The 25,382-nt window shown below is 34.4% G+C and overlaps 1 protein-coding gene across 1 annotated transcript; it reads right to left on the bottom strand.

Moving 5' to 3' along the window:
* Positions 1-449: 449 nt before the first annotated feature.
* On the bottom strand, positions 450-25,024 carry LOC110116593 (molybdenum cofactor sulfurase). The gene is made up of 11 exons (XM_028691919.1): positions 24,821-25,024; positions 24,642-24,719; positions 24,351-24,452; positions 23,233-23,323; positions 22,406-22,516; positions 22,013-22,077; positions 20,557-20,708; positions 12,272-12,501; positions 5,992-6,134; positions 971-1,081; positions 450-864 (listed from the first exon to the last, which is right to left on the bottom strand). Exons 1-11 carry the CDS (start codon positions 25,007-25,009, stop codon positions 697-699), a joined length of 1,440 nt encoding a protein of 479 aa, XP_028547752.1. The 5' UTR covers positions 25,010-25,024; the 3' UTR covers positions 450-696.
* Positions 25,025-25,382: the final 358 nt, after the last annotated feature.

The following is a 25,382-nucleotide window of genomic DNA, read 5'->3' as shown; positions in this document are numbered from 1 at the left end:
CACAACTCTAATATATGTAAGTATATTTTGAATTAATATTTTTTAAATAAATTAAAGTTGTCTAAAATTTGACTGATTAATTGATCAAACTTAGCTCACAAATTATTTATTAAACTAAGCTCAAATCTTGGCTCAACTTACTTGCACCATATTCAATAATAGAAATACAAATTCAAAATTTATTCCTATCCAAAAGTTTTGTTTGGGACAACTTTCTTAATGCTTTCTAAAACAATGTTTTAGTTTTAAAAAAAATTGAATTAGAATTTTTTTAACAAAAAAAAAATTATTTTTAAAAAACAATGAGAAAGCTGTCCCAAACAAAGCCTTACTCTTTACTACTGCTTTATATTATCTTCAGTCTTTTGACTTAAAACTTATTTATAAAACTATATAATACTAATTTTTCTGTAATTATTTGCATTATTTTCAAGTCTTCTCATCCAACATTTTTAAATTCTATATAAGTCTTATATGCTCATTTTGGAAATCAAATATACAACACCAGTCACATATAATAGCATACATGTAATAATCTGTATACCACACATTGTAAAGGCTTATTTTTCACAACTACTTTCACAACCTTATTACCCTCTCTAAAATCTTATTTTCATTGCATTACTGCAGCTGATTTACAGAGTCTCCAAAATCTCTGTAAATCCTATTCTGCCAAACTGCAAAATTTCAGTTTATTCATAATGTTTGATTATTTTCCATCTGCAGACTTGCTGAGCTAATAATAAGGGAAGAATAGACCTTTTGCCCCACTTCAAGCCAATGCTCTTCTTCATCAGAACCATCTTCAACATCCCCTGAGACTGGACTTTCATATCTTAGTAGAATACCAAACAAAATCTTCCCCTGTCAGTATCAAGAGAAGGAATAAGTGAGCTGCATGAAAGTTCAAAGCTTTATATATAGATAACTATAATCTACTATGGCCATTTACTATGGCTGAAAGAATGACCTGCACTCGTCTATATGAAGCTAAAGTTGCTAGAGGCTCCTTGGATTTTTGAACCTCTCCACTTACTTGATCGATATTGATCATCTGGCAGCGGTTGCATCCACCTAATGACTGAAAAATAGAAGCAATAAGATTATTGACATCCAAATAATTTCATGGAGGGAAACCGATAAGTTTCTGTAAACTGATAAGTTGATGCAATGAAGTAGAGCTACCTTGGATTTTAAGATGCTAAGGTTTCGTTTGGGACGGCTTTCTTACTGTTTAAAATAGTATAAAAATTAAAATTTTGGTATTAGAAAATTGCTTTAAAAAAAATAAGAAAGTCATCCCAAATGAAACTTAAATCATAATGTTTTGCTTCACAAATCTTCTAGAAGGCAGTAGACACACCAAGGAAATATGTTGAAAGGTTCAATAAAACCTAGAATTTGGAAACCAATGTGTCACACCAACAACAAAGAAAATCAAGGCTGTATAAACTAACACCCACCAGCTAAACTCCAAATATTCCAATATATTCAACAAAGAATAAGGGGCACTCAAAACATTATTTCTTCATGTTCAAAACTGAAATCACTATAACCATGAGCCAACACCTGATGTGCTTAGAACTTGTTCCCTATTAAGGTTTTGTTTGGGGCAGCTTTATTATTGCTTTTTAAAACAGCTTTCTAATTTTAAAATTAAAATAATTATACTAGAAAGCTGTTTTAAGAAGCAGTAAGAAAGCCGTCTCAAACAAAGCCTATATAACATCTCTCTTGCCCATAACACCAAAAAAAGCACAAGGTATGTGGATTATTGATTTTGGAGCCTCTAATCATATCATGGGTGACCCCTCCCTCTTTCAAACTTTCAAAATCACAAAAAAAGAGAGACTTGTCTGTGAGAATTGCTGATAGAATAATGTTCAAAGATTTAAGAATAAGAATCATTGTAATCTCATATCTCTTGAGACTCCACTCTATCTTATTTCCCAATAAAGTAGGCTGCGACTTACAATCTGTCAACTATCTTGTGACTGTCATTGCATTACTAAATTTTCTTCGAACATTGTCTATTTCAAGGCTTGAATTTAGGGATGATGGTTAGTAATGTTGAAATATGCTCAATGTTCCACCTTTGTCAAGCCTAATACTAATTTATATCCTTAAGCTTCCAAGATCATATCAGCATACAAATAGATAATTGCACCTCATCCTACTTAAATTCTAATAAAGTGGATTCATGTTACATAACTATCATCTTAGTTTACATACTTCGATAGTTATTCTTATCTCTTGTTGACAATATCTCTAAAGATCTCTATTGTGAAGTGTGGCAATTCTCTAAACATAATCGTAAAAATTATCCCAATCTACCATATAAAAGCTCACATCATTTTTCTCTTATCCACAGGGAGTCTCTAGAGTAAGAAAATACTATACCTAGATAGTTCATCTCATTCATTGATGACCACGCTATAATCACATGATATTCTTGATGAAAGAAAAATCTTAGGCTGGAAAGAATTTTGTTAACTTAAATACAACAACCAAACCCAATACCAAAATCTCTCTACTCTACTGATTAAGTGTTTGGATGCTCATCATTTGTCAACATTATTTTCACGGTTGAAGAAAACTGGATCCCAAAGCTATCAAATTTATCATACCGGACACTCTTCCGATAGAAAGGGTATAAATGCTACTCACTCACCACTAAATAGTTCTACAACTTCATGGATGAAACTTCTGTTACAGTTCTCCCAGCCCAGGAGGGGCCAGTTCAGTTTTACAGGAGGCGGGCTAAGCCAACTCCTTAATGTTCCACCCAAGTATGGTGGGCCCTCCATTGGGTGGCAATTAGAAAGAGGAAGGGGCAGGTAATGCTTAAAGAAGTAAATTTGAAATTGGTTTAGGTTAGGAAGCTTTTTATTAGGAAGAATTGTATTTAAAGAACATGAGAGGCTAGGGTTAGGGCATGCATATTTTGAGTTATTCTTTTGGAGTTCCATGGCATCTTGGGCTCTTGACTCATCGTCTAGAGATTGGGAGAGAACAATCCTCTCGATTAGAGGATCAATTGTATCTTGTTTTGTGTTTGTTTTGTTTTGATTCCACTATTGCAATCTATCATTTTTGGGTTGATTTCACCCAGCTTTTTGTGTTATTTCCGCTGTTTTGACCAATTATTACTAGGTTTGCTTGAGAACTCAAGTATTTCCTCTTGGATTACTTGCGAACTCAAGTATTTCCTATCAACTTCCTTAAGCAAAACCGGTTTCTCCCAAATTCATTATTTAGGTGATATTACACAAGGAATATTTGTAATCATATTCCTAAAGTTCCTATCATTAATCCACAAATTATTAAATATTATGGGTATACTCAAAGCTATACCTCATTTTTAAAGAAATTTTTCAAAGGAAATTCGACTATCATAACCTTATGTACAATTACATATACTTAAATGTAATTTAGTTAGCAATCTCATATATACAGATTATATTTTACTTAGATGTGATTTAAATAATTAGTTAGCAATCATCAAACTTACTAGCGATAAACTTTGAAATAAAAAAATTTGGGAAACCTCAAGTATTACCAAGGGATGAAGGTTGCTATAACTCATAAAGGTATCACTATCACTTAGCAAAAATATATTCTTGATTTCTATAAAGATATTGGACTGCATAGATGAAAACCTATATGCTACCATAACCTAATGTCAAGCTAAGGATAAAAAAAAAAGTAGCGCTCTCGTTGACAAAGGTTAATTTTTAGAGACTTATTGACAGACTCATCTACATCACTCATAATATGTCCAATATTTCTTTTTCTACTAGCGCGGTCAGTTAATTCATGAACCACCACATTAAAGAGCACATGAATTTAATGATGAGAATTCTTAATATCTAAAAATGACCACAAAAAAGGATTATTCTGAAACTATATATATATTGAGGTTTTCATCAAGACAGATTAGGTAGGTAGGGGACTAGTGGGCTAACCATAGTTCGTAGATCTACCTCAAACAAAGTCGATAATGATCCCATTGTTGATGATATCTGAACTAGAACACAAGCCAAGCACAGGACGTTGACACCAAAAGGCACTGACGACCAAGAAAGAATTATCAAAAGGAAACACAGGAGCAAGTGCAGTGGCTAGCTGCAGTCAGTGACAAATGAGGTTGATGCTAGAAACATGCCAAAAAGGGAAGAAGGAAGAGAATGAGGGCGAGCGAGCAAGACGGTTTGAGCAAGCACAAGCATGTGCAAGAATGCATGGGCTAGCAATCTACGGGAACCTGAGAGCAGATGATCACCAGGATGCATGTGAGGGTCTGTTGATGGATAAGGATCCACCTAGGAGGAACACCCATGAGGAGAGTGCAAACTGGAGGAGGGACATCAGCATTTATTAGGTTTTATAGCTAAGGGAAGAGATTAGGAAAAATAGGTAAAGAGAAGATAATGTAAGGATAGAAGAACAGGAAAAAGAGAAAACCTACAATTAAGAGAAAGAATAAGAGGATTTTAAATTATCTCCTTAGATTACAACCTAAGAAACCATTTTATGGATCAAGAGCATGAATAAAACAACCCCAATGGATCATATTGATAACTAGCATAAAATTCAACATAAACCACTTCTACACTCTCCCTTCTCATTCTTAGTGCAACTATTCACACAACCTATCACAATTGTTCATTGTAGACCTTGACTCACCACACCCATTATTGCTCACCTTAGTGGCTTCCTACACTCATCCCGTCATCACATCTTGTTAGTGCTTTCTTGCCCAATCGTCGTAACATGCTATTTGTTGTGCTTATTTATGCTCATCATGGCCTCTCACACTCGCCTCTCGTGCTCACTCCCTCACCACAGCTCGCTTTCCACTCCCCGCAGCTTGTATGATCAATTAATCTACACTTTACACATTGGGATATATTCTCGACAAACCAATACAAGTAGATGTTGCTACCCTTGGACTCATCCATCCATCTTTGGCCTACATTATGTTCATAATTGATGCTTTTGTCCATTTGGCTAGGAAGATTAAGATTGGCACACCTAGATGTGATTATTAACAAAAAGTAAAATTGGAAGACTTGCCCTCATATTGCTAGTCCAGCAACATATTTCGTCATAAATAGGCTTCCAGCTTCAAAACTATTTGGGATTATGAAACTCACCTTACAAGGGCCCTATTGTTCACAATAGACCAAGCTGATCCTTCCATCTTACAGGAAGTTACTACCCAAATCCTGGGCCCTATGAAATTTTCTATGCATTGGAAGCGCCATCTCTATTGTTCCCATCCCTTCTAGTAATGTTGCTGGTTTATTGGATGTCAATTTATTCCATGCTCCCATTGCTTTGGCGCCTTCAGCTGATACTTCTAGAGCCTTATCTGGGAAAGTTATCTTTCAGCCCATTGAGGAACCCTCAATTTGTCCTATTTGAATTCCTTCAATTGTGACATTACAACTATGTTCTCTAATCCTACACATGAATGTTTTGATAATATTGATGATTCAACTTCCGTTTAGTCTCAAGGTTCTTTCAAAAGTTTATTATGACTTAGTAAATAAAATGTTCCAGCTTGTGTTTTCTCGCTAAGACACAAATAGGAAAAGATTTTTCTTCATACTCCTCGGTTTACTCGATTTCAGGATAGACATAATAACTCTCAAAGTGAATTTGGCATTCTTGATTGAGCAGGTTGCTGCTACTCCTTTTGGACTAAATTATTCCCTTGCCCATATATTTTGTAAATTTACTTTTGTATAGGTAATTCTTTGCATCTACTTCTTCATGTAAATTTGTTCTCTAATTAATAATGAAACTTTATTACTTAAAAAAAGCAACCCTAATAAAAGCACGTTCTTATTTCATGATTAGCTAAACTCATAAGAGAGATGCAAATGAATAAAGAAAATGCAATAACATGATATGGTTAGATGTAATGCATCAGAAAGATCGAATAATTCAATTTAGAAAATGATAAAAAGGGTTTTAAAAATATACACTGAACTGTGCCTTCCCAATATGAACAGTTTCCCAATTATCTTCAACATATGCTTCTGCTCCAGATATAACCAGATTGGGGCGGAATCTCATAGAATCCACAATTTGTGGCCGTCCATGTTCTGTAACACATTCCTGAGAATCTGCAAGAAAAAATAAGATTAGAATTGAGATATTTGCAGAATAAGCTGTTCAAGTCCACATAGCTAATGTATCCAACATTAATAACATAAAAGTTTAATCATTGAACCCTTTGAAACTCAGAGAATAAATAATCAAATAAAAAGGGGAAAAATAAGAAAAGTCTGACAGTAATTGAATGCTCCATTACATAGATTTTTTTTTTTTAAACGAATTTTATGCAATTTTGTCCATTCAACTGAAATTGGTCAAATTTCATAATTTTAAGCAATTTTGGCCATTAAATGACACTGTTCTGTTTATGAGCAGCTACACTCCTAATACAGCTCAACAAGACTTGATGAAAGTGCCTATCGGTTCACCAAATCCTGAAATCAAAACTCAAATGTCTTTTCAGGCTGTACGCAATGTTGTGAAAATCAGACTGGACAACAAACCGGAAAGAGAGATTCACGGTTCAACCAGAGTTGAACTGGATGATGTAATAAATAATAATATTATTAAAAATTAATAAGATTAACATAACATATGACAATCTAACCTTAAGCTTAAACATAAACCCATCATGTCGTACATATCAAATATTCAAACTAAGAATAAGATGGAGGTTTAAAATCATACTTTACAAACAATATAATTCATATTTAATATAAAATTAGTTTACATATATATTTTAAATTTAATATAAATAATTTCTAATTTATGTTAAATGTTTAGATATAATTTAAACATATGGAAAGTATACAAATTTTATATTATAAAATTATATCTATAAATTCATGTTATATAAAAAAGATAAATTTTTATATTATATAATTAAATAAAATAAAAAATAATAGATATAAACTAAATATTATTCGAATTAATAAATTTTAATTAAAAAATATGTAGAAATATGCAGTGTATATATAGTAAACTTAAGAACTTAACCTTGATTTCTTAGTTCCATACCACCTAAACACTATATGTTAGTATTGTTTTTGTCTGTATAAACTTGTTTGATTCACATGGAAAAAGAAGTCACATGATAAGTTGGGTCATGTGATAAAACATAGTTGATAAAGCATTGTTGATGCTTATTTAACTAAAATATATAAAATTTAAATTAATTTATTAGGAGAAATATTTAATAATAAATTATTACATTTAATTAAATGCAAGCCAAACCAGTTCAAATTTAGCTAGGCTTAAACCGCCCGGTTTTGCAAAATTGATGCCGATTCTCCGATTCACCGGTTCAACTGCTAGTTCAAGTGGTTCTTGGGCGATTCAATGCTATCCTGATTTTATACATAAACCAAACTGGCCGACTGGCCTGTTCTCGATTCAATTGACCGATCCAGTTCGGTTTTAATAACCTTGGTTGTACATATATATCATATATTATTTTCAAGCCTAAAGACAAAATGCAAAACAAGTATGCACGTGAAAGGGTTGGATTAGCTCGAGTGACAGATAATTAGAGAGAGTCGCTTTAGACGGTTTTAACATATAAAACATCAGCCTTTCGATAACCTAGTTATGAGAGTAGATATATTAGATTTGGCCTATGTTAAAAAAGATAGAGGTGGAACTAAAAAGACTTAGCTAGAAAATATTAGAAATGTAATAACCAAGCCTAGTCGTTCAAGTGAATCGGCCTATTACTGTAGCAAAAAGAGGAACAGTGAGCAGAACCGCGGCTCGAGTGGCCGCATGCATGCGTTCTGCTGTATGAGTTTGATCATTGTTTTAAGTGGATAATCACGTGCTAGAGTGAAAACTAACGACTCCTCATGAGTAATATCTCTATTTCACTCACTCCAGTAACGGAAAAATGCGTGAGAAGGTTTCAGATGAGAGAAACTAATAGAGAATAAGATAAAGGAGAAGGAATGTATTTTTTTTTCCCTTTCATTTTTGTTAAATTGTGAAAGTTTCCTCGATACAAACTTAAGAAAGGAGTAAATGCTTCATTTGAGTGCAACGGAGAAACTTTAAAGAGAAAGGGGAAGAAATTTGAGAGAAAGGAAGGAAATTGGAAGAATGTCATCGAGGTATTCTGATCAAATTATTTTTTATTTAAGATTAATTGATTCTCAATAATTTTAGAAATTAATCGTAGATCGATGTAAATTCATGTGTAAGATAGTTTTATAAAATTTGAGAAGTTGATGTAGTAAAAAAAAAGAGAGAATTTGGAGTTGAAGTTCTTCCACTTTCTGATGGTAGAAGAAAGGGTAAGTGAGAAAGTTGTTGATTTTTTTATAGAAGAGAAATTTATATGATTTCATTCCTCTCATTTAAAGAAATGATTTTGACAGGCAAAAGTAACCTATTGCACGAAGGAGAAATCCTGAAGCAAATAAGAGATTCAGGTAAATTTTTTATATATGTTACTTAAGTGTTTAGACGAGATTAATGATAACTAGAGATAAAGAAATAATACTAGTTTATGTAATTGTGTATGACATTTTAGATTTTTTTGCACTAAAGGAAGGCTAATTCAAGGAAGAAAGAATTTCAAAAGAATTTAAGCAAGAGAATAATTAAAATGGGTGATTCCAATTGTACTATAATAATTCCAAATTCCTTTTATGTTATTTTAATTTCTTGTACTTTATTGAAATTATTGCATATTATAGCATTATGTTGACTGAATGGTTACTGTATATAATTAACTAAGAAGAATAAACGAAATGAAAATGAAAATGTGAAATATTCGCTATATGACACTTATAAAATATTGTAACATGCCTAAACTACTTGATATAGTTAAATGTTAAATACAAAACCAATTGACTGAATTACTGGGTTTATGGTGTAATATAAATATATAATGTATGTATATATACAAATAAAATGTCCTTACAAAAAATGAAATAAACTAAATCATAATATATATGAAAATGAATATGAAAGTATCAAAATAAGGAAAAGGTGCATGCATGCAAATACAGGAGTTCACCCTCTTATGGTACTGGCTAGAGATGCAATGTAATAGAGCACGTTAAATGCAAATGAAAATAGTTCTACATTTATTGGTACAAATTTTTAAATGGTGCTCATGTATTAAATGAAAAAAATAAAAAAATAAAAATTGGAAAATAAAAAAGTGAATAAATGTTATTTGAAAAGAAATATGCTATTTGATAAATATATAAAAAGAATTTATATCATATGAATATATATATATATATATATATATATACTGCAAAAGAAAGTCAAATGAATATGAGTATTTTATAAAATTGCAAGAAGGGAGAGATATGATCTTCCTGTTGCAAGTGAATCTAACTTCTTTTCATTCATTTCTCCATCATTTTATACGAACAAAAAAACAATTGTTTTAGCTACGACGTAGGCGATGTAGGCAATGTGTTGTTCAGTTTGATTTTTATTGTGGTCGTTTTTATAGATATATATTTTATATCCGAACAACTTGTAATGAAAGAATATCCAGAAGTGTTTTTAGATGATCTGTCAGGATTACCACCAGAAAGATGATGCATGTAAAAATTTGGAAAAAAACCCCAAATTTTTGCAAGCAAAAACACACACTTCCTAGGATAAAGAAAATACACGAAATTCTCAAAAATAGACACCTTTTTTTACCATAAAAAGACACTTACAACAAAGAACGCTTACAAACGACACATTAAACGCTTTAAACATAACAATGACGCTTACAAACTTATAACCTTGAAACACCTAAAAATGTCTTTCATCTGTTGCTTTGAGAAGAATGATACTGATGGAATGGAACTTGCGGAGAGACGAAAGAGGCAAGGAGCCAAGACGAAAGAGGAGAAGCTCGCAAGCTTTCCCAAGAAATAGAAGAAGAAGTGGAACAAGCTCTCAAGCTTTTCCAAAAAGCCTCAGATTTTCATATCCAAAAATCACATTATATATCTCTCAAAAAACCTCACATGACACTGACACACATGACAAATAACTTGACACCAAAACCTAGGATATACTAACTTTGCTCTAATACCAAATTGATGCATGCAAAAATTAGGAGAAAGCCTAATTTTTTCAAGCAAAAAGAAAAACTTCCTAGACGGAAAATACACCAAATTCTTATCTAGGAATTTACTTTACCTTGAGCATTGTAAATGAACCCGCTGTCGACTTCAGGATTGGCCATTTAATGGATACAACCAAGACTCACTCGACAAACCGGGATTTTCTAATCTATAGCCTCTTACAGAAATGCTTAATTCACTTATAGACCGTTAAAAAAGATTCAAGAAGCTTTGGGTACCATATTGAGTTTCAGAACTGCATTTCACGAACATAAAGATGGGCAATCAGAAAGAACAATTCAAACTTTAGAAGATTCACTTCGATTATGTGTATAAAATTTTGATGGAAATTGGGAGATCATTTACCTTTAATTGAATTTGCATAAAATAACAATTTTCAATCCAGCATAGGAATGACACCGTATGAAGCTCTCTATGAAAGGAAGTGCACAACAACTTTATGTTAGGCAGAAATAGATGAAAAGAAAATACTTGGTACTAAACTAGTGAAAGATGCTGTTAATAAGATTAGATTGATCAAAGAGATTAAAAGCAATGCAGGATAGGCAGTGAAAATATCATGATGCAAAGCAGAGACCAATAGAATTTGAAGTTTGTGAATTTATTTTTAATAAAGTCAGTCTAATGAAAGGTGTGCAACATTTTGAAAAAACAAGGAAATTGAGCCCACGTTTGTTGTCCTTTTGAAATTATTGAGAGGATTAAAATATGGTCTACATATTAGATCTATCAGTGCATATGCAGGGAATACACAATGTTTTTCATATACATGTGCTTCAAAAATATATATCAGATGAGTCAAAGAGAAGCCACTGAAATATATTAAGGAACCTGAAAGGATACCGAAATATGATGTGAAATAATTGAGGAATCGGGAGATGCCATTTATAAAGATTTTATAGAAGCATGAACCTAAAACAGATGCCACCTGGGAGAAAAAATCATAAATGAGAGTTCAATATTCACATCTATTTCTCTAATATATGCTGTTAAATTTCGAGGAAGAATTTTTTTAAGAGGGGAGATTGTAATAACCGAGCTTGGCCAGTTAAAGTGAATCGGCCTATTATTGTAGCATAAAGCAGAACAACGAGCAGAACCGCGACTCGAGTGGCCGAGTGCGTGTATGCGTTATCTTGGATGAGTTGAATCACTGTTTTAAGTGGATAATCACGTGCTTGAGTGAAACTAACAACTCTTCATGAGTAATATCTCCATTTCACTCACTCCTGTAAGGGAAAAACGCATGAGAAAGTTTCAGACGAGAAAAAATCAATAGAGAGGAAATGAGAATGTAATTTTTTTTTTTTTCAATTTTATTAAATTGTGAAAGATTCCTCCGTGATATAAACTTAAGAAAGGAGTAAATGTTTCATTTGAGTGCAACATAAGAAACTTTAAAGAGAAAGAGGAAAAAATTTGAGAGAAGAAATGGAAAGAAATTTGAAAAATATTATCGAGGTATTCTGATTAAATTATTTTTTATTTAAGATTAATTAATTCTCAATAATTTTAGAAATTTACGGTAGATCGATGTAATTTTATGTGTAAGATAGTTTTATAACTTCAACTGGCTAAGATAGACCAAGCATATCATTGATGTGCAATTTCCATAAATTTTTTTGAGAACTATTATGCCAAAAACTAGTGCATTTCCTATTGTATAGAAAGTTACTCTGCTTAACCAAAATAATACAAAAAGCTCAGTATTTCCTAGATGTTTTCCAAAATGGATTGATATAAGAGCTTATTTGTTGCTTGTAGTTAGAAAAAAATTTGAAAGATAGAGATATTTATTAAATCCATCATTAAAGTTGATGTATTTGTATACAAATACTTTTTCAAATGTGCAAAACTATCAACTCTCCTTCAAATGTGATGATTTCATTTTTACAAACAAAACGAGTAAAAATAAAATCATCATATTTTAAAACATGTTTCCCATCTACAATCAAACAGATGAGCCTGAACATATTTTAGCTCCTTTTCTCCTATAGTATGGAAAGATAAGTGAAATCATTGAATTCATCAATAACTCATGCAACGCTGATAAATATAGATGATTTAATAAACACAAAAAAATATGTGAAATCAGAGAGAAACCAACATACTCAATCTTAACCGATCATTGAGATCATTAAGGCTCCCTTCAGATATCAGTAAAAACTGCGCTTCATTAGTAAAGTTTAGTTGACTTTGCACGTCTCTGCCTAGTCTATTGTCAGCCTTGCGCACACAAGAACGATGCATTGAACTTGCACACCTCACGAAGGTACAGGGAAGTGAAATGGCTCGAGCGAACCACTCGTTAACTTCATTTCCATACATATACACTAAATATCTTGTAGACAGAAAAAAAAAGCATATTAAGTTCAACTCATAGTTGAATTGACAAATAGAAGCTTGATGCAAACCTGCAATTATGTTATATAATGAAGAATTCAAAGGATGCCATAATATGAATACTTGAAAGATTAGGAGAAAGCTTATGGAAACATATATTATACTTATATACATCATATTCATAGAATTGGACGAGATTTTTTTTTTTTTTTCACGACCAAAGTTCATTGAGAATTAAGCTTGACATATAAAATTGAACCAGAGAGATTTTCCTTATTAGTAATGATTATTGTTTTTCCGTAAAAGATAATTGATTTATTGATGGCAAAAAACGAAACACTCGAGACATAAAAAAACAGATGATAATAGATGGTTGCAAACCCGGGAAGAAATGTTGAGTATTGATGGTAGATCAACAATTAAATTTATATCAAAATTCATGCAAAAATCAACCCCAAATAATTGGAGAAATGCTACTGAGGATGATGATAACATTAGAATGAGCATGATTAGCAGAACAGGCAATAGCAACAACATTTGACTGATCAATAGTGAATTAAATAATAGCGGTGGACGTAGTAGCAATGACAGTTGTAGTTGAAAAAGTCACTAATTGCAATAGTAAGTTAGTAACCACAGGAAACAAAATCTTTCCCAAACAAGGGGAAGGCTACTTCGATTAACCACTCCCTAGACTCAACAATGGTTGCAGCCTAACGCACTAGATAAATACTTTAAATAGTAGTGACAGTAGTAGAGCAGTAGTAAAAACTAAAGTAGAAATAGCACTAGTAGGGGATTAGCCATTGGAGTAGTAGTAGCAGAGAGATGTAACAGAAAGGATGACCCCTGATTTACTTTACTCTAGAAAAGTAAAAATTTATTTTTTGCTTTTAATGATTTAAATAACAGATTAGATAATAAGAGGATGAAAATTGAATATATAAGCCAACCAAACAAAGAGATATGAAAAGTAAATATTTAATTCAAAAGAATTTAAGAATGAAAATTAAAAAGTGTTTTTATTAGAAGAGAATATTTAACAAATGTAGATGAGATATTTCAATAAGCTTTTCAATGAAGATTGTGAGAACACGATTGACTTCAGTGACCTTAGCGCCCTAAATGATAATAGAGATTTTTATTTTTATCATCGTATTAGTAAAATCGAAGTTATAGAGGTCTTAAAGAAAATGAAGTGTGGAAAAGCAGTTGGACCTGATTATATTCTAATAGAGGTGTAAAAATGCTTAGGAGATGAAGCAATTTTTGGCTTGCAAAACTTTTCAATATTATTTTAAAGACTAAAAAAATGTCATGTGAGTGAAGAAGAAGTGTGTTGATTCCTATTTTTAAGAATAAAGATAATGCACAAGAGTGTGTGAATTATAAAGGGATTGAGTTTGTTGCATATTGAAAAATTCATGGGGGGGGGGGGGTATACTTTAGCGTCCTAGCTTTGTATGAAGATCCAGCAAACAAACAGATAAGAGAGAGATGTACATCATTTAGAAGAAACATCAAAATTTTAACATGGCAAACCCTGAAAAAGAGGGAAAATCACGGGGACTGACCCAGTTTGAATGAACCCACTAGTGTTTGTAATTGATTACAAAAGACAACCTTAGGGGAAAAAGTTAGCTCAAATAACAAATATACATCATATAAAGAATGTTACATAGTTGGAGAATGACATGATAGTTGTTCTCAATAGAATGTTGTTATGTTCATTTGGTTGAAAGGTCCATAGTTAGATGATGATGATGATTAGAAGTACCGAAGTTGGCATGTGACGGAGGTTGGAAGGACCGTAGTCGGATGATAGAAATCGAAAGAAACGTAGTTGGCGGGCGATAGTGGTCGGAAGGACCGTAGTTGGGCGACAGTGGTCAGAAGAATCGTAGTCGGGTGACGGTGGTTGAAAGGACCGTAGTCAAGCGACAGTTGTTGGAAGGACCATCAATGTCTGTCAGGTGGAGCTTTGACGACGATGGTCCGAAAGAGACACAACAGCTACGGCATGGTGGCGCAGACTTGATGGCGGTGATGGCAAGATGGAGCTCCAAGATTCCTCGTGCCTCAAAGCTTCTCTCTTCTTCCTCTTCCCCCCTCCTTCCGTTTTTCTCTTCCTCTCTCCATTTAAGAATGAGGGGTCTATTCATAATTTTTTGAGAGTGCATGCCCCATAAATATGAAGAAGATCGAGGGCATGTTGGGAGTGTTCCATCAGATGGCTCATAGTGATCCACTTGATCATGGAGCATTTATCAAGTGCCCAAATGATGTCAGAATTAGGCGATCTTGGTCTTGTTCAATTCATCTCATCGAGACGCTCGTTTCTACTATAAGCATGTCATATTTGGATATCATTTGATCATCTAATTAGTATTTTGAAACTTCCAAATAGACATTGATCCTTTGATTTGGAACCATTTGGATTCGGATTGGATCGAATTTGGTGTCATTGAATTCGTCTCTTTGAGATGTTCAATTCAACTATGAGCTTGCTGAAATCGGAGTTCGGATGATCCTGAATTTAATTTTGAAATTTTCTAATTCATATTTGCATCGAGATTTGTGCCCGATCCGAGCGATTTTTTTTGACGTATCAAAGTTAGTGTGTAATACTTTAAAACTATGGGAGAGAGTGTTGACCCGCCTACTGTATCAACAAAAAACGAAATAAAAAAAATCTCTCGTACTTGTTTAGCGCCGACTCACACGATTGCAAAAATCCCATAAATCTCGCACTCTGCACGTCGACGTCGCCTCAAGCACGACCTCACATGATCCTTACATCGTTAAAATGAGAAGAAACGAGGCATTAAAAAAAGGAGGGAAAAAGAGAAGGCCCCTCCCTTGTCTCGTGCCACGAGCCTTCACCGTCAGTCCGCCAGTCTTCAAGGTATAAATTTCTAACTTAAACCTTGTCCTCGACGCGCTTGACGCGCCGGTGGCCCCTTATATGCGCTCTTGTAGCATGGTGGGGGGAAATCCGATGCGACAGGTGCGATGAGGCGGGTAAGCCCTATACACGCTCTTGTAGTGTGGTGAAGACAGTTCTCGACCTCGACATCAGCACCGCCGACGACTGCTATGCAAGGTATAATGTTTCAAATTCCATTTTCAATGTTTGTACCGAACCAGAGAACCATCTATACGCACTCTTGTAGCACGGTAGGAGGAAGCCCGGTACGACGCATACGGCGAGGTGGGTAAACCCTATACACACTCTTGTAGCATGGTGGGGAAGTTACTGGTGTTCTCGTACGGGTACTGTTGAAGGCCCCATACGCGCTCTTGTAGCGTGGTGGGATGAAAAGATGTACGGCCGCAGTGTCTAAGGATACCTACCATACACGCTCGAGTAGCGTGGTGGGAAGGCCCAGCTCCCCTACATTTCCCCTAAACGGGGGATATGCCGGGGTGCTGCCGAAATTTTTACTGAAGTGTACAAAGCTTGAGCAATATGAAAATATCATTTGAGCAGCAATACGAAGGACAACAGAGGACTCGTACTTGAACTGAAAGCATAGAACTTGGACTCAAATGAACAATGGACTTGAGGACTTGTACCTGAACATAAATCAAATAAATCCAATACGAACTTAAACAAAATACATTAAAAACTTGGAAATCAACATAACTATGAGGACTCAGACTTGAACTTGCAAGAACAGCAAGGGACATGTGAATTTGAACACCGGGACTTGATCCGAATCAAGCATAGTGGATATGAACTCGGATTTGAATTATAATTAGATAATCAAATTTAATGAATGCATAATTACCTTAATATCAATCATTAGGTTTGATTATGCAAGTGGAGATCAATGAATAAATAAAGGACATTCATTAAAATCCCAAATAGAAATGAATTGTTGGTTCACTCACAAGCAACAATACAAGCTCTCAATGATATCACAAAGGCCATTGTATTCAATCCCGTAGTCAACAACCCTTCAATGGCAGTCAGATACATCACCCTCTTGCAAATGTAGATGTATAATATACAGCAAATGCAAGTGCCCACGATCTACCATGGAAGATCCTCAAACATAAGTGATATGCAAGGAGACTCATTGGTTCCCCACATGTATTGAAATCAGTAAAAAGGAACGAACATAATGACTCATCAATAGTCATAGCAATGATGCACAACAAATGATGCTACTTACAAGTTTGCCTGTAGATTGAGATGGCAATGCCGGCACTTGATAGTGGAGGACCCGCCCTACAAGCAAGTACAAACATCAACCCACCTGAGATTGGTGAAAGGTGGGTACAATGTAGGCAACAATGGTTCTTCTACGAAAATCTCTAGGAGGTCGTAGTGGATACAATGGGTCCCTGCAAATGAACACGAGCTACTTGTGGATAATAATAATGGGTATATCGTAAATACAACGAACCCTTGGGGACACAAGTACAGATGTCACCTACGACAACGGTGATAAGATCTATGAGTACGTTAGGTATGAAGGCAACTCGATATACGAAAAAGGACACCCCCTGGCAGAAGGGAAGGGATGCTTGAACAAATTAGAACTAAACTTCCTGGTGTTTCAAAATTTCTTCTTGAACCTATACTTAAGAAGAAAACAGTGCTTGCATCTCCAAATATCAGAAACAACAAGTCTACTATACTAAAGTTTTAGGCAGTGGCCACGGATTTCAAGAGAGACCTCCCCGGTGAACGAGAAAGGGGGAGTCAACATCAAGATAGTGGGATGTCTCGTGACATCCAGATACTGCCACCGGCTCCGCAACACTCGTATCAGCGGACAGAAGGCGTGTATAAGCTCTCAAATGAAATGTTTGTACTCAAATGGCGATTACTTGCACAACTACAATTATTTCAGTATACCCCTGCATATGCACCATAATTTGTATACACATAGGTACAGAAAAAGGGGTAAATACAATCTCGACCTGCATGGGCCCAAGCGAGAGTGTTATTGGTACACACGTGATGCCTAGGGATGCTGTGCGGGTTGATAAGTGAATTCAAATTCGAACTCGGTCCTCCTATACGGATCAATAGGGCTCGACAAGGTTCGAACCAACAAACAAGTATACGGTCACGACGCCAGGTATATTTGTTTTATTGCATTCATATTAGGTCGTCAATACCTATAACAATGAAAATTCACTAATCAAGGCACAAAGCCTACGAAGCCCAATCCTCCTAAGCAGGTAAATAGGAGTAGACAGGGCTCAAACCATCGGATAAATATATGATCACGAGATCAACCGGAATATTTATTTCATACATTCATATTAGGCCGTCAATGCCCTTAATAAAGAAAATACACAAACAAAAGGCACAAAACCTACGAGAAACCCGATCCTCGGTCAACAGCTCGGCCGAGTCGATAATGTTCAATCAACAAATAGAAATGACCCCACACACCTCGATGATGGGCGCGTTAAATGCAAATCTCAACCAGAGGGGTTTATTCCAAATAATTCAAAATGCCCACAAAATCCAAAAATCCCAAAATCCAAAAATATTTAAAATTGAAATCAATCATCCAACCACTTGAAGCAAAAATCATCCACCCTCCGCAACGGTTTGCCGGGGTGGACAAATTAAAATTTACTTCAGCTCACATAGAGCTAAATGCCTAGTCGAAAATATCACTAGGATTCATTCTCAAACAATCTCCTGTCATTAAGGATGTGGTAGGTGTCGTCTGACCGGCGATTTTGCCGCCAAATGGCACCGCAGGATAAACGGTTATGACCTGGGGCCCTCTGAACCAAGTGGTTTTGCCACCAAATGGCACCACGAAATACTGGTTATGGTCATAACCAATACGCTCCTTAGTGGCATCAAATCCTTGAGATATGAATCAATAGGATATGATCGATAGAGAACAAAGCCCTCTGTTAGCTAAGGTGGATTCAAATTTGTCCCCTTAGACAAAAATTCAACTCAGGTTTACAAGGTCTCCTTGGACCAAGCAACCCATTGCTGTTGATAATGATCCTTCTGTCAGGTTGGGTCGACTACCTCCTCTGACTAAGTAGACCAGGGACCACGATGGCCCAGGACGATAGAACCATGAGATCTTAATCGGGTCTATCATCCATTCCCCCACCATCCGCTTTAAGGGCAAGATGGTGAAATTTTCATTTTAAATATCAAATCTTCTAACCTTCAAATTTTCAAACTTCCAAAATACAAACCCATGCTGCTGTTATATGTCAGATAGCACGTATACTCCACGTATCTGATTGACGACTAGCCTTAATCGAAAGTTCTCTCTCGTTATCGGGAGGGGTAATTAACTATAGGGGCTTGTGCCTATAGGAAACCAGAACTCATATCATAAAGTCCTCGCAAAATGAGGGCAAAATCTCTGGGTAATTTCTTATCTACAAACTCATCTGCCTTCCAAAATTTACCCCGAAACTTATTCCGTTAAAACTCCCTCGCCGAAGATAAAAGAAAAATACAGCGTGCGGAGGCCGGGGCCGAATTTTCGGAGCCCACAGAGAGTTACTAAGCATATGTTACGACGTGATACTATTATTTCTCAAAATCAATTTGGATTCATGCTGGGGAGGTCTACTATGGAAGCTATACATTTATTTAGAGGTTTGATGGATAAGTATAGAGAGAATAAAGAGGATATACATATAATATGTATTGATTTAGAGAAAACATATGGTAAAGTTCCACGAGAAATGCTCCGGAGAGTTCTAGAAAAGAAAGGAGTTAATAATGTTTATATTCAAGTCATTAAAGAAATGTACGTAGGAGTTGTTACTTGAGTTCAAACACAAGGTGTTTTGACTAAGTATTTTCTAATTTTGGTTGGATTACATCAAGTATCAACTTTAAGCCCATATCTTTTTGCTTTAGTAATGGATACTCTTATTAAACATTTATAAGAGGAAGTTCCGTGATGTATGATTTTGCTGATGATATTCTTCTTGTTGATAACTAGAGAGGGAGTTGAAAGAAACTTGAATTATAAAGGTCAACCGTAGAGTCTAAAGGTTTTCAATTGAGTCGATTTAAAATTGAATATATGGAGTATAATTTTAGTAGTAATAGATCTAATAAGGGGATTGTGACTTTGGGCAATCAAGTCATTAATAAGAGTACACATTATAGATATCTTGGGTTTATTATTCAAAGTGATGGTCAAAAATGGGAATATTATTATTATAATTAAAGTTGAACGGTTGAAGTAGAGTAATGACGGGGTCTTTTGTGTGATAGAAAAATAATCCTAAAATTTAAAGGAAAATGTTATAAGATGATGGTAGACCTGCAATGATTTATGATATAGAATGTTGATCATTAAAAAGAGAAGCATAAAGTTAAGAGTTGTAGAGACAAGGATGCTCAGGTGGATGAGTGGCTTCGCTCTTAGAGACAGAATGCAAAACAAGAATGTACGTGAGAAGGTTGGAGTAGCTCAAATGGCAGAAAAGATTATAGAGCTGCCTTAGATGGTTCGGATACATAAAAGTCAACATTCCAATGACCCAATTAAGAGTAGATGTATTGGATTTAGTTTATGTTAAAAAAGATAAAGGTAGACCTAAAAAGACTTGCCTAGAAAATATTAGAAATGACTTTTTTTATTAAATTTAAATGAGAATTTAACTCTTAACATAATACAATGGAAAGAAAAAAAATTCATGTAGTCAGCCCCACATAGTGAGATCAAGCTGTGACGTTGTTGTTGCAGAAAAGTATATTGAGCAATTGGAGTTCAAATTTAAATGAGAATGTTATGTTGCCAAGATACTAGGTCCCAATTGAAAGAGAACCCTAGGCTTAAATTAGGAAGATAAAAATAGTTCACCTTGACATAGATCACCATTAGGCTAGAAAAAGTACTTAAGAAAAAAATCCTTCTACTATTAGATTCAAGGAGGGTTGCTTAAACAAAATATCTTCAGCTTCAATTTGACCAGGGCAAAGAATACATCTAAGTTCTGATTTTGGCTTGAAAAAAAAAGTGAATTTAAAACAATAACCGTCATAAGTTTGCAAAATAAAGTAGCCCTTGAAAATGTTAGAAATAGGCACCTTTCTCCATACAAATTCATCTCCTCCAAAAAACTAGACGACAAATCCTTTTGAAGAGAAATTTGAAGTGCGTCTTTGCAAAATTGTGATTCTAAATGAAGACTCTCTTGTTCTAGGTCGACAAATGTGTGAATATGACACAACCTAGGGACCTGCATGTGCACAAAAAATTGATTCCCCAGGTTAATAATTTGAACAGAATTTATGCAAATCTTTAAAAAGAAAACAAAAAGATTTTCTAGCATGCTCCTTTAGCTATTCAACTAAATTGTACTACCAACGGGGTCTAGAAACTTCCAATGATACAGAATTTACAGCCTAAAATAGTCATTAAGATTTTCTCAAGCAACCAGTTCATTGATAGGATTTTCCTCCATGTTCGTTCTCTTATGAAAATATGCTTCTGCCACGATGCATGAAACTAGTCGTTAAGTTCTCTGTCCAGTGAAATAGGAAATAACTGATTCCAACAATTTTGAAAAAAAAAACTAAAATCATTGTGATATTCATTCCACCCAACTAGAGATCTAAGAAAATACCACACAAACAGTGGACAGGATCCTGTAGGTAACGAGAGTGGATTCTGAAAAACAGGCACTTTTATGGAGTTCTTATGTTGTGTCATACACGACATGCAAGAACTCCAGGACATCTAAATGGCATTTTGCGCGTCTGTTTTATTAACTTTTAGGAAATAACATTTCTTGTACACTTTTTGAACACTTTAACATTTCTTAGACAGCTATTGGACACAACTTGGCACGTTTAAAATATTTGAAGGTAATATGTAATTCATATTATGAGAACCAAGACTTACATTTAAAAGTCCGGTGACATAATAAGAACTATAGTTTAAAATGATATTTAATCATCACGGAAGAGATTCTTTACTTATAATAATTAAACTAATTTATTAAATGTCATGTACCTGTTTGTGTCCAATTTTTTTCAAGAATTGTTGTCCCGTTTTGTGTTCCATATCCATGCATCATAGATTCTAGGCAAAAAGAACATAGCTTTGGTTATGGAAATTTACAAAATAAAACCTTTTGCACATTTTGAAAAGTTGGGGTACATTCCTTTTTTTATTTTTTAAGGGTTGGGGGAAGGGGAGGGAGGAGGGGGCGGGGGTGGGGAGGTTACTAAGAAGTTGTTCACACTGCAATAGTACAAATCATCTAGAACAGTCGGATCACTGGATCCATAGTGTAATTATATATGCTTAATACAAGATATATAATTTGAATAGTAACATAAGCGCCAACAAATGTACAATTAAGGATTAACCCTTCTTATGCTTCCATAAGGTTTATTAGAAAAAAAAAAAATCAATCCGACGAATTATATTAATTCTCCTTATTTTTTCATGCCACAGCATGGTGAATTATTATTAGCTAATACAAAACAGCAGAAAAGATTGTACACGACTGAAAAGGTTGATAGCAACAGAACAAACCTTTTTTTGCGTCAAAATTTCACCATTTGATCCTCTGAGAAGCCATTCACGATCATATTTTAATCCTGCTCAAGCATCAGCATGCCTCCTAAAATTAGCAATCAAATTGGTCCTTGTAACTGAACTTTTTGTTCCAACGTAGAAGAATGGAAAGCATGTCCAAGCAAAATGAAGAAGAATTCTCTCTTGTGCTTTGACAATTAAAAATAGCCCAAATTCATATGAACTCCCAAATATTATGGTTACCCACAGGATGCAAGTGAAAGTAGGTTTTTGTGAGTGCCCAAATTCACAAGAAATACAGATGAATAAATTAGCTATTAAAATTTTATATGGCATTTAAGGATATTATCCTTCAGTGAAAACATGCTTAAACAAAGAAGAGAATTATACCAGAGTTGACTAGAGGCCAGCATGAAACACTGAATCCACCACAAGATTTTATGGGATAGATCGTGATGGATTTTAAACGAACACCACCTTCCAATTGTCTCCATCTTACATCTGTAATTCAGGAATATAAATATTATCTGAGATAAAAAAGAAAGAATTCATATTCACGAACTGAATCTAAAATGACTTGACTGTCCAATGAAAACACATTTCAGTATCAAATGAGTACGAATAACCCATGCAGAGTCTCGCCCATTCATCCATATCTTTAGAATGAGTAAGGGGAAAAAAATGCGCAGGCCAATATTTCTTTTCTGGTGAATCATGCTTATCATGATCGGAGCCTTCTTTAATTAAACAATTAACATAAATCTAAGTAGAATAGATTCATTTGCAATACGGTATCTCTTCATTGCAAGAAAATATTTTCATAATTATGGTTTTTTGAGAAACGACAGATACAGAACGCCACTTATTTTTCATAACAGTCTTAGTTTAATCAGTTCTCCAGAAAAGGAACTGAGAAATGATTTTTCCTCACTTTGCAGGGCAGAATATGGCTCAAGCAAGTTTTAAAAAATTGGGAAAAAAGAACAGTAAATGTTGCTTAAACAGCCAGAAAATTGAATATTAACAGTTTAACACAATTTCATACTTATATATATATGTTCTTATAAAGGCACTAGTTGTTCATAGATTGCTTGTGCTTATTATTCTTCTTTAGCCGAGTTCCATGCATCAAACCAGCAAGGCGTGCAAAAATAGAAGCAGCTTAACGTCCAAGGTGCTAACTGACAGATAAATGCATTAAGGAAAACAGATTTTACCAGTAAAGGCATTTGCCTTTGCTTCAGATGGATATAGAACTTTCAACATAGTCTTTGTAATAAAAGAAGTCATCAAGAAGGTCAGAAATTTCTGCAAAAGTTAGAACAAAAAATCTTTGAGAGAAAATCATATATGAATGAAATTGTAAACAATGTTCAATCAATCAAAGCCAAAATAAATGAAAAGCAAAAAAGAGTAGCATAAACAATTAACCAAGTGATGCAAGTTCATATAAATATTAAGTTATAGCAACTATAACTATAGATTAATAAAAAAAGTTGAAATCAAATAACTCTTAAGAAGATGCATAAAACCTAAATTTTTAGGTCCAAATGGAATCAGATTTGCAAAATAATGAAAGATATGTAGTAGTTTAGCAAACAAATTGCTTTAATAAAAACTTGAAGGCTAAGAGGATGATAAATGATTCAAGAAGTATTTTGTTACAAGTATTATAGAATAAAGATGTTCATAATTAATAAACTCAAACTCACAAGTTATACAGCAAAGGTATTGGAACATAACTTATGAAAAAACTCACCAGTACTGTATAATCAACTTAATAATATCAAGAAGATCTACTACAAAAGTAATATTTATGTTAAGTAAATTATAATATAAATATATAAAGGACAGAGAGAATTTCTTCTTATGATTTTTATTTATCTTAGCATAATATATGATCAAATATCACTGTGGGCTCCAAAAATTCGGCCCCGGCCTCCACTCGCTTTTCTTATTCGGCGAGAGAGTTTTAACTGACTAAGTTCCGAGGTAAATTTTGGAAGGCAGATGGGTTTGTAGATAAGACACTACCCAGAGATTTCGCCCTCATTTTGTGAGGACTTTATGATCTGAGTTCTGGTTTCCTATAGGCGCAAGCCCCTAAAGTTAATTACCCCTCCCTATGTGAGTGCCAAAGGAAAGAAGATTGTTGTAAAGGCATATTAAAGTTATCAAAGATGTCTATAATGGAGTCTTACAAATAACTGTTCATGATGATATTATCACCAATTTTTTTATTACGTATTGAACTGAAACTCGAGCAGAAGCTACAGTGAATGAGCCAATGGCACCCTCAAAAGTGTCAAGATGTACTTAAAAGAAGTCTACTTACCTCAGCGTCCTCAAATGTGGACATATAACCAAAGGAGATCCTAACAGCACCCGTTGGTTTTCCATGTAACACGTCAGCATCATCCCAACAAACATGTCCATCCTAAGAATTATAAGAAGAAGACAAGAAAGAATGTAGCAACTAAATATGATAGCTAATGTATATAAAGTTTAACCACACTAATCATTGAAACTAGCAATCCTTCTAAAGTAGTTGACAGCATCAAGATATGGTAAAAAAATAAGTAATTAAAAAGCCTAACTATTCATCAAACAAATCTTAAGAACATACCTCAAGGTTGGAAAGAAGATCTAAATGAGATAAACCCAGGAACTTAGCGCACGCACCAGGGTTGCAAAAACAGCCTGTCTACAGCAAACAGACATTTTAAACATAAATTTAGAAGAAGAAAAGTAATAGAAAAAAAACTATTGGAGGCTTGTTAAATTATGTATTGTAGCAAAATAAACCTCTGAACTCATATGCATTTCACAGTTAATTTTCAACTTTCTGGCCATTTCATCATTCTGCAATGATCCAGCATTCATATTTGCCTCATGCAATTGCCAGATCCTAACTTCTACTACAAAAAAAAAAAATTTCACTCCAATTTCATCCACCGAAAGTAAAGGAAGAACCAAAAAAGTACCATGCGCCATGTGGAACTGATAGATTATATGCATATGCCATCATCACCATCATCATTAGCTTTATCCCAACTATTTGAAGTCAAATCTAAAAACATCAGTTCTATCATCACTCATCGATCATCAGTCTTATACCAACTATTTGTCAAAATTAGAATCCTCGTCGTCTATCATCATCATTAAGTCTCATCTAGGCTTGTAAGTAAGCCAAAGCCGGCTCGTGAGCCTGCTCAACTAGACTCGTTATGACTTCGAAGAGTCGGCTTATCGAGCTCAAGCTTAATATTCAGCTCTTTTTTTAAAAACGAGCTCGAGTTTTGAGCTCAGCCTGGCTCGACTCAAGGTGTCGAGCTTACTCGAGTTATAATTATATTATATCTCTCTC

Source organism: Dendrobium catenatum, unplaced genomic scaffold (assembly GCF_001605985.2).
Source record: "Dendrobium catenatum unplaced genomic scaffold, ASM160598v2 original_scaffold_86555, whole genome shotgun sequence".
NCBI classification, from domain to species: domain Eukaryota; kingdom Viridiplantae; phylum Streptophyta; class Magnoliopsida; order Asparagales; family Orchidaceae; genus Dendrobium; species Dendrobium catenatum.
This window is presented reverse-complemented; position numbering and strand designations above follow the sequence as displayed.

Excerpts from the sequence above, each read along its gene's own strand:
- LOC110116593 (XM_028691919.1), bottom strand. The coding sequence starts at position 25,009 with ATGGCGCATGGTACTTTTTTGGTTCTTCCTTTACTTTCGGTGGATGAA. Across the intron at positions 20,709-22,012 it reads AAATTTTGACGCAAAAAAAG|GTCCCTAGGTTGTGTCATAT; the intron begins GTTTGTTCTGTT and ends GTGCACATGCAG. Across the intron at positions 1,082-5,991 it reads TTGGGAAGGCACAGTTCAGT|TCATTAGGTGGATGCAACCG; the intron begins GTATATTTTTAA and ends TCTATTTTTCAG.